The sequence below is a fragment of the Ixodes scapularis genome, unplaced genomic scaffold, assembly GCF_016920785.2.
Source record: "Ixodes scapularis isolate PalLabHiFi unplaced genomic scaffold, ASM1692078v2 PGA_scaffold0__279_contigs__length_252992795, whole genome shotgun sequence".
NCBI lineage: Eukaryota > Metazoa > Arthropoda > Arachnida > Ixodida > Ixodidae > Ixodes > Ixodes scapularis.
The window spans coordinates 42342397-42354679 of NW_024609835.1; the positions used below are offsets into that span (position 1 = coordinate 42342397).

The 12283-nt window shown below is 45.7% G+C and overlaps 1 protein-coding gene across 1 annotated transcript; it reads left to right on the forward strand.

Annotated features, from left to right (window-relative positions):
* The first annotated feature begins 340 nt into the window (after positions 1–340).
* Positions 341–11884, forward strand: LOC121838541. The gene is made up of 4 exons (XM_042294858.1): positions 341–654; positions 8396–8653; positions 9376–9443; positions 11772–11884. Exons 2-4 carry the CDS (start codon positions 8416–8418, stop codon positions 11808–11810), a joined length of 345 nt encoding a protein of 114 aa, XP_042150792.1. The 5' UTR covers positions 341–654; positions 8396–8415; the 3' UTR covers positions 11811–11884.
* The last annotated feature ends 399 nt before the right edge of the window (positions 11885–12283 follow it).

Here is a 12283-nt window from a genome sequence, read left to right on the forward strand (position 1 = left end):
GTTCAATAAATATTGATTAATTGGCGGTTTATTATTTCCCTGAGCACGATACAACGATTTCCTGCAAGACATATTTCTTTTACGCTTTAAAGTTTCTACGCAAAACGGCCGGTATACGTCTACGTTCCGTCGTTCTCCTTCACAATTTCGCTCCGCGTTTCAAAAGCACGCGTTTGCGTGCGAACATAAAGATAATGCTTTTCGGCATATTTGCGTCATAAAGGGGTTCGAGCTGACATAAAAAAATAAAATTGGAAGGAAAATTTTGTACATTGCATTTTTGAGTTTCACCATACGTAATTCAAACTTTCTCGGCCGTGCGGAACAACACATTTCGAGTTTCGTGTTCAACGTAAATCATCGCGACGTTTTTCTTGTTCCACTCTCCAGACAAGGAAAACCGCGGCCCTGGTGCAAACAAAGGCGTCTTCAAGTGATTGTCCCGGAACGGAGAAGAGACTCAAGTCCTGGAAGATGAGCCAATCGGAGCTGGGTCCGCGCCACTTGGCCGCGAGGAGGATGCCCTTGAAGTCGGGATTCAGCTACGGACTGCGGTCTCGGCTCAATGAAGCGTTCGCTGAGACATCTGCCGACGCATCGTATAGGATTCGCAACGGGTTTTGAGAAGCCACTTCCCCTTGTGCTGGCTCTGAGGTGAGTTCTATACCTTGTAATAGCTTATAACATAACTACGCTTTTACTCCAAGTGTCTTCCATGTTTCTAATGAAGTTTACTTGATATCTCTCGTGGTAATATTTTGACATTCATTTGGTTTGTTGGAGAGCGCTCGCCGTGTTTCAAAAGCACACTGGCCATCGAGCGTTGGGTTTATTATTGATGAGATGCGTTTATTTCGGCTTTCCGAACTGGCTTCTCTTCAGTTTGGCAGGTTCATGCAGGCTTCACGATCTTCCGGAAGCACGTTTATGCCGTGTTATTTTACAAGCTATATCGGGTTATCAGAACTGGTGTCTTTTTTTAATGCATGCCTACAACATTCTTACATACCTGTTTTATAATGACGTCGTATTTTGCTGTGTGCTATACAATACGAGCGCAGACACGTGGAGTGTAGACGTTGACGTTCTACGCCCTGCATACAACATGCATCGCATACTATCTCACGTGCACTGATGCAACAAATGCAAACGCTATGTGAGACGCGCGTGTGACACCAGAAGCACGACCCCGACGACCGCAATGACATAATTTTTAAGACGGTTAAAAAGCGGGGATGTCGCTTTCCAGCATTGCACCACTTGGAATGAGGTGGCCTGGCTGTTTTTCTGTCTTATTACGATGTTCTAGATATTAACATGATTTTTCTCATTGCTGCATGGTCACTAATTAGATAGTCTAATACAGTTATTAATTTTTTTATTTATTTCTGTTTTAGGCTTGAGCAATTAAAGGAGTTTCAGCTCGAAGCGAATACTGCGAATAGTGGTTAGGTCGAATATTTTTGAATCGCGTATCGAATAGTTTCTCCAAGCTTTTTACTGGGCTTAAACGAAAACCATGCAGAACTCGTGAAGGTTGCACCCAAGATTCCACTTGTTAATTCCTAAGCTAACTTAATTTGAATCTAACTATATTGAGGCGCTGTGGCCTCGGAAACTCCAATGCCTACATCATTGGTAGACGACGCACTTGACATACAGGGTGTTTTTGGAATCATGGGCCAAAGGGCTCTTACGAAAGATTGATGCCGTAGCTGTATGTGACAAAGGGCCCATTAAGAAAAATTATTAGACTTCAATGTAATTGGGTAATTAATTACTTTTTATTAACTAGTCTTTTTTAATTATTAACCTTCAAGGTACGGTTTTAATAAAAAAACTTGATGCGAATGATCCAGAACTACTAAATTCACGCATATTACATTGATATAAGGCACGCATGAATTTTACGGCGTTCCGAAAGAATTTTTTCAATTTCGACTCGTTTCTAGGTTTCGGTTCCTTGTAGTAGCGCATATCCGCGTCAACAATCCCGCCCCCCCCCCCCCCCCCCCCCCCCCCCCCCCCCCGTGGCCAAAACGTGCAACCTGTGTGCGCCAGGTGCGTCTTCACACTGGCACCAACGTCAAAAAGACAAACCTCATGTGACGGTCCGGAGGATTTCTTATCAAGCCTCTTCTACCTGCGATGCGTGGCAGCGCAAGCAAGTAGAGGCCCCCCCCCCCCCCCCCCCCCCCACGTGTTTTGGCCACGTGGGGGGGGGGGGGGGGGGGGGCGTCAGGAAAACGAAACAGAAACGCCTCCGAAATGAGCAACTTTGCGGAACGCCGTAAAATGCTGAACGTGCATATCATCGTTATATAAATGAATTTAGTACCATCAAAATTTTTTTCTGTGCGATGCGTAGTTTTCGCAGGAGCGATTTAGCCCGCGTATCCTGCATAATTAGTCACACAGAGGTGCTCAGATATACCTAATCGAGGGGATTTTTTAATTATTTTGCTGTATGCAAATATCCTTTCTTAAATCTCGAACTTAAAAAGAACAAAAAAGAAATAAAAAGGCAATTACAAATGAGAAACAAAGGTTGTGTTGACATATCTGCCTAATATATATATATATATATATATATATATATATATATATATTAGGCAGATATGTCAACACAACCTTTGTTTCTCATTTGTAATTGCCTTTTTATTTCTTTTATATATATATATATATATATATATATATATATATTAGTGCATAATAGCCACAGTTTACATTTGAAAATTTTACTGTAGCATAGACATCAACAGTCACACAGTTTACGTTTCTTTTTAAATACACCAGACGCGGGTGTGCGCCATCCCGCTTTGAAGGTGTGCTTCCCTCCTAAGCACGCGACTGCAATATTTGTACTTTTTAAAGTGTCGATTTAGCCCCGTTGAGCGCGCCACTATCCTGCGCCCGCGTCCTGCGGAGAAACAACACCCGCAGAGGCGAGCTCCACCGGTGTTGCTTCTCCGCAGTGCATCGGTGCTCGGTAAGAGGCACGCTCAACGGGGCTAACCCACAGCGATCCACACGTGCGACGCGACTGGCGCGCCGCCGCGCGGCCGGTACCGAAGGTAGGCAATGAGAACTCCACAGAAAACGAAACCGAAACCACGCCGTATACGTTGGTACGCATTGAAGTCGGAGTGGTGCGGTTGCGCTGGGTTCACAGCATGAGGTGCTGCCTGTGCTGCGTCATTAAGTGCTTCAATAGTTATGCGTCGTGTCTCGTGGAGACAAAGTTTCGCAGTTTTTCACCTCGCCGATGTTTTGTGGGACAGCGACAACGATGGAGCCGTGCCGTACGACGCGAGAAATTTGGTCTCCCGATCATGTCTGCCACTGTGTCGGCACGGCTGACATATTCTACACTTCCGCTTTGCGCTCTGCGTTTGTTTTCGTACCAGTAACGCCTACATGTGTCAGCGCCGATGGGACGAACTGAAATGTCATCCCACACTCGCGGGTATGCAGAGCCAATTTCGTTGGAGGAATGCCCTCCAAAGAAGTTTCGTCCCCATCGTACGTGCCGATGATATTTCCGGAGAAATATGGCACACAATCTGTACTTTATGAAGAAAGATTCGAACGGTAAAAAAAGTGACAAATATAAATCTAAAGAAAACAACAATGAAACTCGGAATCACTGGAGAGTCGACGTTTGAGTATGGAAGTTTATGTGGTGTGCTTTCTTTCTTGATCAGCCTCCTTTTGGATGTGGAAACGCTCACAACCCGAGTTCTGTAGACAACAGTTTTTTTTCTCGACTTTAGAGCCACCTATCGCAAAGTGGTTCGAACTGGAAGTACCCTCCACTGGTCCCTTCCTACCTGTAAAGTGTGCACCTCCCACGATGACTTGCCTTTGACGGTCAAAGCCAGTTCCCATTTACTTACGCCGCCCAGACTAAATTTCCACCTGGTTTCGCTATGCCAACTCTTTTTCTTATAATAATTGTTGTGCCAAGTGACGGTCATGTCAAAGTACCTGTGCGCCGAAAATCAGCACCTCGCACAACAGGTTATTACACAACAGCTGACCGCAAAAGCCCTTGGCGGCCAAACCGTGCGTTGGCCGACAACTTTGTTTTCTCGGCTTTAGAACCACCTTTCGTAAGGTTGTTTCAATTGGGAGTACAGTCCACTAGTCCCTTCCTACCTCTAAAGTCTCCACCTCCCCTGACCAGTGGTAGTCTGTTGACAGCCTTTTCATGGTCAAAACCGGTTCCCATTGAGTTACGCCGCCCAAACCAAATTTTCACCTGGTTTCCCTAAGCCACCTTTTTTTGTATAATAAGTGCTGTGTCATGTTACTGTGAACTTCAAGCACCTGTGTGCCCAAACCTGCACTTTGCACATCCCGCTATAACAGAACATATTGGGTCCAATATTGGATATCCCGTACAGCTTGATTTCTTTATTCGTTAGAAACATAACTTTCACACCTGCTGTCTTAAAGAAACTTGGCACTCTTCGTGCACAAACTTAGTGAATATCTCACTCGCCTCCAAATATCATCGTTCCAGCAGTCCTAGGTTTACAGCGACAAGCGAAATAAATTTCCCACTCAGAGCAATTATGGTGGCGGCCGTCTTGTTTTTCGGAAAATTGCTCCAACTCCTTTTTCGCTGCAACTAGAGAAATTACCCCTAATTACGGCTCAAACTCAATATATAAGAAGTGGAGAACAGCTAGATGCCCTTCTTATGTCTGCCCCAGCACTCATGCAACGTCACCCTCAACGTATCGGCTCAAAAAGCAAAAGTTTCGTCCGCGCGCGCTTCCGCTGCCACAGCTTGGCATGCGAAAAGGCCCCGCAGGCTGCTGAACGCGCCTCACAGTGAACGCCAGCTCCTCCGCTAGCGGCGCTGCGCGCGTTTTTCAAAGCGCCCCCTATAGTTCCCGCACGGAGTGTATAGCAGTTCATCCCGAAGCGAATATTGAATAGCGTATTATTCGAAACGACTATTCGAAAATTCTAACGCTAGCACAATCCTCACGTTTTTAAACAGTAAATTAGCTTACTCTCAAGGTACTTAGAGCTAACAATACTGTTTAGCCCCATAAGCCCCTCGTCGTAGGTATACTGTACGTTGAGATGTTTTGGAGTGCCGGTTTCGAATCTGAAAACACTGCAAGATGCCTGGAAATGAGGCGGCAGATGGTGCTAAGCATTCAGTCCATTCCTTCATTCCCGGCGTGTAAAGGCTATGGCTGGGAAATTGATTTATTAACCTACCAATTAATCAATGAATGCTTTAATCGCGATTAATGTTTTTAACCGATTAATGGGTAAAATTTTGACGAACCAAAAGAAAGTAGAAATCCACGCTTTTACCACGCAGACGTGGACGAGTGCAGCTATATGAAGGGCTAACTTTAGGTCAAAATAAGCCTAAAGCAAACTGTAAAGGCAAGATATGTAACTCCTGACAAGTGCAGAAGGCTGCACATGTCCCGACCACTCCAACGCCGTTAGCGCAGCAGAGGCTATTAACAATCAAAGAAGGTCGCTCTTGCCGGAGAATATCAAAGAACCTCTTTGCTCATGCAGCTGGAGTAAAAATCTGTGAGTGTCTTCGAACTGTTCTTAACTACACATGGAGGTTGACTCACAATCAAAATTGTATATTGCGTCATTCATCACATATAAAAAAATAACTTAAAATATTATGCATGGAAATGACCGAGACAATTAATTGAGCAATTAATCGAATAAAGAGCGGCGATTAATTGGGTTACAACTTTTAATTGACTCCCAGCCTCAGTAAATACTCTACTCTAGAGGTGGCATTACTTAATTGAAAAATCTCTAGGAGCTAAATACATATCACAACGTCTTTCGAAGACTTCTTCACACCATTATCGTCCTTCATATCTACTGAATCTCAGCCTCACCAATCGTGTGCCCCCCAAGCGAGTTGAAGTTATTATACACCGAATGCACCTGTGTGTTTCTTACATAAATAATAACATAAATTAGAGTGATTGCGCAAACGAACTAGTAAACAATAAAAAAATTTTAACCTTTTTACTTTGGTGAAGAAGAAAGAGCAGCGAAGTTCTGATCTCGGCGGTGGCTTTCCAGGCGACAGATCTGCTCTTCTTTCGCAAGAGAGTCGAAGCACTCGACGCAGTGGAACTTTAGGCGATACCGCCGCTGCGCAGATCGCCGTTCGTTCCGCTCCCGCTCCTCTTCCTCCGAAGAAAGATTGCCGCCATCTATGGGCGACGGCGGCAACCAGTTTTCTGGTTGCTGGCGGTAGCTGTCCAGAGTTTGGTGACATCATTTCTAATCCGGCGGACACGATCCTGGGGTAACTAACCCTTAACAGCTCCGCTGTAAAAAAAAAATGAAATTGGAGATTAAGGGGACACATAAATAAGATCAAACATTACACAAATTAGGTCAAACGTCTCAAATTATAAATGGTGTTGCCTTTGTCCCTTTGAGTGTGTGTGTGTGTGTGTGTGTGTCCCCTCGCATTTATATTATAAGCGATCATTTTTCCAGAGACACTCCGCGTCGCTGGAAAGATTATCGCAGTTATGAAATCGTCCTGCGAGTCTGCGACGCTCTGCCCAGAAGATAAATTGAAAAAGAAGGATATTTTAATACTTTGTTTGCTTTGTAACACCCACTTTTAGCAGACACGTATTTCTAGAAGTACAAATTAACGAATGACTGACTAATAATATTGTGTAATTTTATTTAGGTCAAACAACAAAAAAGCGGGAGAGGAAAGGCGGTCACTCACGACAGCGAGGTACTCCTATATATGTGGTAAGACGCGAGTACGCCACTGGGGAAGACGTCACAATATTCAATAATGGAGACGTCCTATTGTTTTCAGTTTTAAACACGAACCCGCAACTGCGTGCTCTGAGCCGCATACTTCAACTTGCGAACTGTCGAGAAAACACACACACACACACACACACACACACACACACGCGCGCGCGCGCGCGCGCGCGCGCGCACACACACACACGCACACGCACGCGCACGCACACGCACACGCACACGCACACGCACACGCACGCGCACACGCACGCGCACGCACACGCACACGCACGCGCACGCGCACGCGCACGCACACGCACACGCACACGCACGCGCACGCACACGCACGCGCACGCGCACGCGCACGCGCACGCACACGCACACGCACACGCACACGCACACACACACACACACGCACGCGCACGCGCACGTGCACGCACACGCACACGCACGCGCACGCGCACGCGCACGCACACGCACACACACACACACACACGCACACGCACCCGCACGCGCACGCACACGCACACGCACACGCACGCGCACACGCACACGCACACGCACGCACACGCACGCGCACGCGCACGCGCACGCACACGCACACACACACACACACACACGCACACGCACGCGCACACGCCCACGCGCACGCACACGCACACGCACGCGCACGCACACGCACACGCACACGCGCACGCACGCACGCACGCACGCACATACAAACACACACACACACACACCACGTTCCACTTGTCGAGGAGGCTTCTCTTTTCTTTTGACTTGTGCGTTTTGGGTTTTCTTCGCCCGAAGAACGTTTTCCGCTCTTTCCCTGCCAAACAAGAACATGTTTTCTCGTTATGATTGATGCCCCTGCATTCTTTACTCTTTATAGGGACATCGTTTATGGCGAGATACAAAGCTCTAACACGATATTTGGTGAGAACCAGGTGTTTCTTGGCGTAAAGGACAATTTTCTCCCCAGGATTGGCATCCTCTTTCTGAGAGAGTAATTTGCTCCTGCAAAACATTCGATTAGTATGCACTTCATAGTATCACTCACTTATGCCCTCTATGCGATTGCACACGTGCGTGGGCCGCCTAGGCAAAAATGTAAATTTGGACTCGCGGATCTGACCGTACCCGACCCGCATCGCTATAGCCCCTGGCATCTGCATCCGATCTGCAATCCGCCTCAGATTCATATTTATCCGCATCTGCCAGCTGACTTCTGATATTCGCGGATGATCTGCGGGTAATCCGCGGACGCGCAGGGCTTATTTCGCTTGGTTTTAGAAGCTGAGAGAAATCGGTGGCCGAGTGGGCTAGCGCACACCACTGCAGCTTGGAGCACGGGGAGCAAAAGCTCGCGCTGCAGAATCCAGGAATCCTGGGTTCAATCAACACCCTTGCCCGTTTCAATCTGGATAAGCATCGTACCGGCGTGCGGTCGTGTATCACTACTGCGTGGTGCACGTTCAAGACCCCAGGCTAGCGATTGTACTGCACTGACTAAACTGCTCATCTACAGCTGAGAGATAAGTCGCCAGTTGAGTTAGACTAAGTTCAGGCCCTATAAACATACCCACACACCAAATTTTTTTTCTTTTTCTAGAAGCCAAGACAGCGAGCGAGATGCTTTCCCAGTGCCGCGTCTCCTTGCTTCTGTTGCTCACCCTGGCAGTCCTGGTATACGTGGTGGAGCCCAGACACCTGACTCGAAGAAACGCGCTCGCTGCCAAGATCGCCCAGAGGAGGATGGGAGACATCGAGTTCCTCCAGCAAATTTTCAACAGGACCGTGGAAGGCGACATGGAAGAGGCCTTCTCCATGGTTGTCGCCAGGGTTTCCGACGACCTCTCCAACACCATGTGTAAGTGATGCCTCCGTGCATCTTGTGCGCACCGCAACATATCTGGCGATAACTTTCGCCCCAAATCCAAAGATAAAATCTCTTTTCTTTTAATTCTTCTGGAACGGCAAATCACGTCATACTCTCACACTTCTTGACCTCTCTTAGTTCCTAAGTCTCCCTTTGGCACAGTGGTAAGGTGTCGGACTCAGCATCATGGAGTCCTGGCTTCGGTTCTAACTGGGAGACGCTCGAAATGTTTTTTTTTTTCTTTTTCGTCATGTGTTCTTTCCTTCTGAGTTTTGTCCCTGCTACACATTCTCGTAACGTCACGCCACACTTGTTAACGTTGCGCTTCATAATCTGTAAGACCGGCAAAAGCTTGCCACTGACCGGCAGATAATCTACTGTGCGGTTCGTGTATTCAGTTCACTCAAAAGCTCATTAAAATGCGGTTTCGTTTTTGTTTTTGAGGAACGCCGGTCTGTCGCGCTGTTGCGCCCCTGACCACCTGGATAAATTATGAAAATATGTTTGCAACGTAAATGCGTATATCCTTTGGCGAAGATGGTAATTTTCATCGCACGATCAGGAAGTTACTTCTTGGCAATAGCGAAGCCATCTATACTGCAGCTGCAAGAGGCAGAGGTGAAATTGTTGGTGTGATTTGGCATCGAGGTGAGATTATCGATGAGTGACGAAAATTCTATACAAAGCTGCGTTTCTTTCCTGGCCTTGTGCAGCCAAGATCACCGACTTCCTGGAGGAAGTGAGGCGCAACATAACCATGAACGCCAACAAGGCTGCGAAGGTGAGTTTTACAAGGCCACGTTCACTTGCGCACTGCGCGACACTGTTAGGGCGAACGCAGTACCGGCGATGCTGTTCTATGTTATTTCGAAAGGGTATTGTGAGGCCCCATATTTTATAGCTTAGGTGTGTGGGCCTAAGTAAGCACTTTCCCCCACCATAGCAGTTTTTAGGGCAGCCTCTTAATATTAAAAGCAAGACAGAAAAATCCGGGGATCTCTTATTCGTGCTAATAGTGTCGCACGACGCACAGTACATCTCTGTAGAAAAAAAAAAAAGAAACGAAGGAAAAAAAAAAGGAAAACGTGGCAAGTATCAATAGTCTGACGTTTATGAGTAACATAAGTTTTCCAACATGCGTGGCGTACATTTCGAGCGTTTTAATTTCGTTGTTCACATAACTAAGTTTATAAATAAAACTGCAATGTCAGCTTTCAAACCATGTGCTTGTCGGCGTCACTATAAGTGACTCCGAAGAAAAGAAAGTTTATAAATTATAAGGATTATGATAACACTGGTATCCTTCCGGTGTCCGGTCTGAATAGTTTTTATATCTAGCCGTATACGACAGACGAGGCCGACGCGCAGTGTGCATTTCCAAACTTGGGAAGCAGATGATGCAGGGCTGCGTTCGTCGGCAATTACCCGGACTAGAAGTAGAGTAAAATTAAGACGCCAGTATCATTACGTAACATAAAGGGGATACAGATGCATGGAAGTCAGGATAACGACCACTTCAACGGAATGAAACGTGTTTTCACGAATGCGGAGAAGACCTCGTGGCGGCATCTCAGACTGTTGACGCCTCGCTGGCGAACACCGGCGTCGAGGCGGGCGCCTGAAAGCAAAATAATAATATTAATTAAAAAAAAAACATCTTAAAAAAATATTTTCAACAACAACAAAAAGTACTTTTTTTTTTTTTTTTTTTTAAGTTTCCGATTTGTTCCACGGATGACGTAGATTGAACTTTTGGCAATTTCGAAAATTCCGGGCATCGCTGCCAAGATTGTTTTTCTGGCTCTCAAGATGGGTGTTTCTGCATAATCTGGAAATTGTCATTTATTTAAAACGCAACAAAACGACGCTTCGAAAATTTAACACATGTAATTCAATTATTAGTTCTCCAATACAAAAATGATCGTTGTAGCTAACACCCAAATCCAAGTTGACTTAAAAAAGAATACAGAAGTACACTTCAGACAGCTTACGTGTAGGAATGCGAAAGCATTCTTACACACAGCGCATTCCTACAAGCCACGTCTTCCTTTCTTACGCGGCTGTCTGGCGGTGACATCACGCTCCCACGGGTGTGGCGAACCCCGTCGGCTCCGCGGTTTCTATGACGACGCATCCGCGGTGCTGTGCTTTTCTTTGTGTTTTATTTCTGAGGCGCGTCCGCTTTGACCTCGAGCGGCCTCAACGGCTTCCGTGACGAAGCATCTGATATGACGCGTCGCGACCAATGGGACTTTAGGTGCCGTTTTGCTCAGCCAATGGGAAAATGGGAATTTAGGCGCCGTTTTTCGTTGCTACAGACACCGCCGGCTTTGCTCCATGAAAGAGTTAATGCTTTCGCATTAATAAAAATAAAAAAAAAATCAAACAAAGTATTTTTTTTTTTTGTCTTTGGAACCCCTATCTGGACCCAGAATGGCGTCCTTCAGTGTTTGTATTTCAGTGTGATATAAGGCATATTATTAAGTAATTAGGCGCCCACCTAAAAATTCGTCATACGCAACCGTTTTTTCTTTTCAGAATGTTTTTCTTAATTACGGGATTTTTATGCAGATTCATGAAATTTCGAGCATGATATCAGCAAAAATAACATTTATTTTTTCGCGAAAAAATACTTTCTTGGAATTCGGGGGCGTCTTTATCCAAATTTTTTTTTTTTTTTTGTACGTATCCCAGATATGCAAACATTGTCGCGTCTCCTTTGGCATGGAATGAGCCTCCCGCTTTTGCTCTTGGGTTCACCACCTTTGTCTCAGAAATACAGAGTTATTGTTCTATGTAGTAAATCACAAAATTCCGCTCTTTATGGTAAGTCTGTTTGTAGATTTCTACATGGATGCAAGGATCTTCAAGATATAAAATTTAATTTCTAATAATATGGGATTTCCATTAAATTTTAAGGAAACGGACCGAACATTTTCGAAAACAGGGTTCTCTGGCAGAAGGCATCTGAAAGGATATTCGCGAAAATGAGGTCCTCGCGAAGATTAAGTCATTTACAATAGTTGGGTTTCTTTTCCTGTTGTTGGTCACGGAATGTCTTGACTTTGGCGGTCTTCCTTTGTTATTTTTTTTATATTTTTATTTGCAGAAGGAGAGCGCTGAAAGTTCCGAAGAAGCGCCGAAGTGAGCCTCAACAGCAGACGTCTAGGAACGACAACTGTGAGAACTGTGTGGCACTTCAATAAAAAAGTTTGAGTCACACTTTTTTTTCTTGAGTTTAAGGTTAAAGACTTGATCGTTAAAAAAAAAAAAAAATTATTCAAGCAGTCACCGTGAGGACGTGCACCTCAAGAAAGGTCGCAAGTAACCAAAAATCATCGCAGCCGACACTATCAATATCCGATGGAGCCAATCAAGGAGCAGAAGAGGTGCATCGACACGGCACTCGTTCTTTTTGCGTGTATGCTGTCACAAACTAAAACAATCACGCGAAAGAAGAAGGAAAAAAAGGTGCAGAATCGTGGCGCATACACTGCGGGCGTGATTGGTTCAGCCGGCGATATCAAAGGCACAAAAGCGGCGAGCGCCGTGACGATGCACTTTTGGCGCTCCTTGATTGGCTCCAGCAGATCGTAGCGTACGGAATGTACACACCAACTG